This window comes from Marmota marmota, unplaced genomic scaffold (genome assembly GCF_001458135.2).
Source record: "Marmota marmota marmota unplaced genomic scaffold, marMar, whole genome shotgun sequence".
Taxonomy (NCBI): domain Eukaryota; kingdom Metazoa; phylum Chordata; class Mammalia; order Rodentia; family Sciuridae; genus Marmota; species Marmota marmota.
Genome location: NW_025999869.1, coordinates 6,283,634 through 6,287,221, shown reverse-complemented (window position 1 = coordinate 6,287,221; position 3,588 = coordinate 6,283,634). Strand labels below are relative to the sequence as shown.

Below are 3,588 nucleotides of genomic sequence, written 5' to 3'. Positions count from 1 at the left end.
AGGAACCGCCGCAGGAAGGGCGTCATCGCGGTGTCGGTGGAGCCGCACCGGCACGAGGGCGTGTTCATCTACCGCGGGGCGGAGGATGCGCTGGTCACGCTCAACATGGTGCCCGGCTTCTCGGTGTACGGCGAGAAGCGCGTCACGGTGACCGAGAACGGCGTGAAGCAGGAGTACCGCACGTGGAACCCCTTCCGCTCCAAGCTGGCCGCGGCCATCCTGGGCGGGGTCGACCAGATCCACATCAAGCCCAAGTCCAAGGTGCTGTACCTGGGCGCCGCCTCGGGGACCACCGTCTCCCACGTCTCCGACATCATCGGCCCCGACGGCCTGGTCTACGCGGTCGAGTTCTCCCACCGCGCCGGCCGCGATCTCGTCAACGTGGCCAAGACGAGAACCAACATCATCCCGGTGCTGGAGGACGCCCGGCACCCGCTCAAGTACCGCATGCTCATCGGCATGGTGGACGTGATCTTCGCAGACGTGGCCCAGCCAGACCAGTCGCGCATCGTGGCTCTGAACGCCCACACGTTCCTGCGCAACGGGGGCCACTTTCTCATTTCCATCAAAGCCAACTGCATAGACTCCACCGCGTCTGCAGAGGCTGTGTTTGCTTCTGAGGTGAGGAAGTTGCAGCAGGAGAACCTGAAGCCTCAAGAGCAGCTGACCCTGGAGCCTTATGAGAGGGACCATGCTGTGGTCGTCGGGGTCTACCGGCCCCTTCCCAAGAGCAGCAGCAAGTAGCAGCCAGAGCAAGCTTTGCCTACTGTCTCCCCTGGACTGTTGTGTGGGGTGTTCTTACGTATATGTTTTGTGTGTGTGTGTGTGTGTTTTGTTGTTTTTCTATTAAACAGGATAAAGAAACAGTACCCAGTACCCTTTAGTGAGGCCAGACAGTTTGCTAAGATAGCAATCAATCTCCCAGCCCCAGGGGCCTGAAACAGCTGTGTTTCATAGCTTGGGAATGGTGCTTATTCTTCTCACCCTGTGACTCTCCAGGGCCCTGTTTTCACAAATGCATCTTCCAATTACAGGGGCAGGAGAAAGGGAGCCTAGAAATTAATAAGCTTTTAAAGTTCCCCTTGGAAATGATGGGAGTGTTTCTGTTCATATTGGCCAAGTCCCATTACCAAGCCTGACTCCAGAGAAGGATATTGGATAGTGACACATTCTGTCTGACTCAAAGCCAGAATCCCAGGCACACTTGCTTTTTAGTATTTTATTCTTCAACTGAGTCCTTTTGCATTCACTGTTACATTTAAGCATCACAAGAGCCCTAAGACGACTTTGTTTACCATTTCCATAGTACACGGGGAACAAGGGGTTTCTGGAGGTAAACCAGTCGTCCAGATCTGCACAGCCAGCAAGAAGGTAGAACTGTGGGGTTCCAAATCCACTGCTATTTCCTCAACACCTGCAGATTCTTTCCTCCATGGCATGGTGCACATTGGGACACACACACAGGAGGGCGCTGGGCCTCATTGTCCCCCCTACCCCACCCCAACTTCACTGGGCAATTCCTTTCCATGGTTTCACGGTAGCTACACAAGGCAGGAGGCAGGATGTGGGGCAGGACATAAGATACCCAAAGTGACATCATCAAGGGCTTGCAAAACAGCCAGGAAGACCCCCAGAGAGTATCCATCTCCAAAGGACACAGATTCTGTGATTGGATTTTTGGCTCTCAAAACAAGCCCAGAGGAGCAGAAGAATAAGCCAGGAGAGCCAACAGTGCCCCAAAGCCTGGCTCATCCCCCACCCATTCACCCCAAATCCCCATAGCCAGTTGCCAAGGTCATCAGCATTTAATCATGGCTAGCCAGGGCATTACTTGGGGGTGGGTTTGCCTTCCCAAGATGTGCTGGGGCCAAGGTTATGGGGAGTCTGTTTTTTCCCAGGGCATACTTCCCAAGGGTGAGGGATACAAAAAAAAAAAAAAAAGAGGATAAACCAGATGTTTAAGAAGGCAGCTACCTCTCCATCCCCTGCCCTCCAAACCAAACTTCAGGGAGAAAGTTACAGTCAGATTTGCTGGCAACATGGACTCAAGGAGAGAGAAAAATGGGGTAAATACCTACAAAATCCCAAGTGAGGCTTTTCCATAAACAATAGAAATTTCCATTCCAGCTCTGCAAAGCAGAGACCACTAGTCCCATTGAAGAAATGCAAAGAACCATAGTTCAAAATGAGATGACTTGCTTAAGTCCCCAGCAAAGCGCACAGCCAGAAATAAAACCCCTGTCAAACCAACTCCAAAATCTGTTCACTAAAGTCTATACTGGTTGCATTGCTTTGAAAAGCTCTCTCTCCAGTTCAGCCTGCTTACACAGTAGCTGGGATGAGCCTTGAGTCTGGGATGGAATCCCCTTCACTAGGGGAAGGTGACAGGAGCCTTTGCTACACCTGGGGCATGGGACTCAGGCTCCCTCAGAGCCAGCTCAGCCTCCAGAAGGAGCTCTTGGTTCTTCCTTCAGGGTGCTTTTCCCCAGGACAGGACATGCAAGAAGGGACAGGTGACCTCTTCCCTGCTGTGGCACCCTCCCCCACGTATACAATTTTCAGTCTGTGTCTAAAGCTGCTCAAGGAAGAAATGGCATGAAAACATCCTCTGAAAGAATCCCCCTGAAGCTGGTTGTGGTGGCACAGGCCTGCAGGCCTGGCAACTTGGAAGGCTGAAGCAGGAGGATGATTTGAGCCCAGGAGCTCAAGGCCAGCTGGGGCAACATAGGGAGGAAAAAAAACAAAAACAAAAAAACCCTCTGAGTTGCAGAGAGTTCCTGGAGCAGCAGAATGGCATGGTCAGTTCAAAGAGAAATACAGAAATGAGGAAGGGAGCACAGATGGAAGCTGCTGTGTTCAAGTCCCCTTTTAGTTACTGGGACCAAAATACCTGACAAGAACAACTTGGAGGAGGAAAGGTTTATTTTGGCTCAAGATTTCAGGGTCCGTGTTTGGCTGGTCACATTGCCGTGGGCCTGAGGAGAGACAGAACCCATGATGGCAAGGGATGCAGAGGGAAGCAGCCATGAAGGAGAGAGAAGGGAAGTGGTGGGGGAGAAGGGGCCAAGGGCAAGACCGAGTCCCTAAGGGCATGTCCTGGGCACCTGCTTCTTCTAACCATTCCCCGCCTGCCTGTAGTTTGAAGACACTCTTCTGCTGTACTTGGTTTTCTCCCAGTCATCCATTTGGCCATCACTGGATTAATCCACTGTGAGGCCAGAGTCCTCATGGGCTTCCCTTCCCCAAGGCCATTCCTGAAGCCCGCAGTATCAAGGGCCAAGCCTTCAACACATGAGCTTTTGGGGGACATTCCAGATCCAGCCCACAACAGCTGGGGACAAGATGAGATTGTAACTCTGTGGGCATCGAGTCCTGGGGATCCTAGATGTCATGGGGACACCAGGTACCCCATCTGCTCAGAACCAGGAATGCTTCAGTGACCACCTGCTTGGGTTCCCAGAGGTCTTATATTTGGGCCTCTAGGTGTATCTGCTCTGGCTCTTGTAACCACGTACCACAGAATGAGGGGCTCAAGTAACAGACTTGTATTTTCTCACCATTCTGGAGGTCAGAAGGCCAAGGTTATCA

At 52.3% G+C, this 3,588-nt stretch overlaps 1 protein-coding gene across 1 annotated transcript in view; it reads left to right on the top strand.

Annotated features, from left to right (window-relative positions):
• Fbll1 (fibrillarin like 1) overlaps positions 1–1,975 on the top strand; it is a 3,106-nt gene extending 1,131 nt beyond the window's left edge. Inside the window, exon 2 of the mRNA XM_048814844.1 lies at positions 3–1,975. Within this exon, the coding sequence (XP_048670801.1) occupies positions 3–744 (742 nt within the window). The 3' untranslated portion in view covers positions 745–1,975. The remainder of the gene's footprint in view (positions 1–2) is intronic.
• Positions 1,976–3,588: the final 1,613 nt, after the last annotated feature.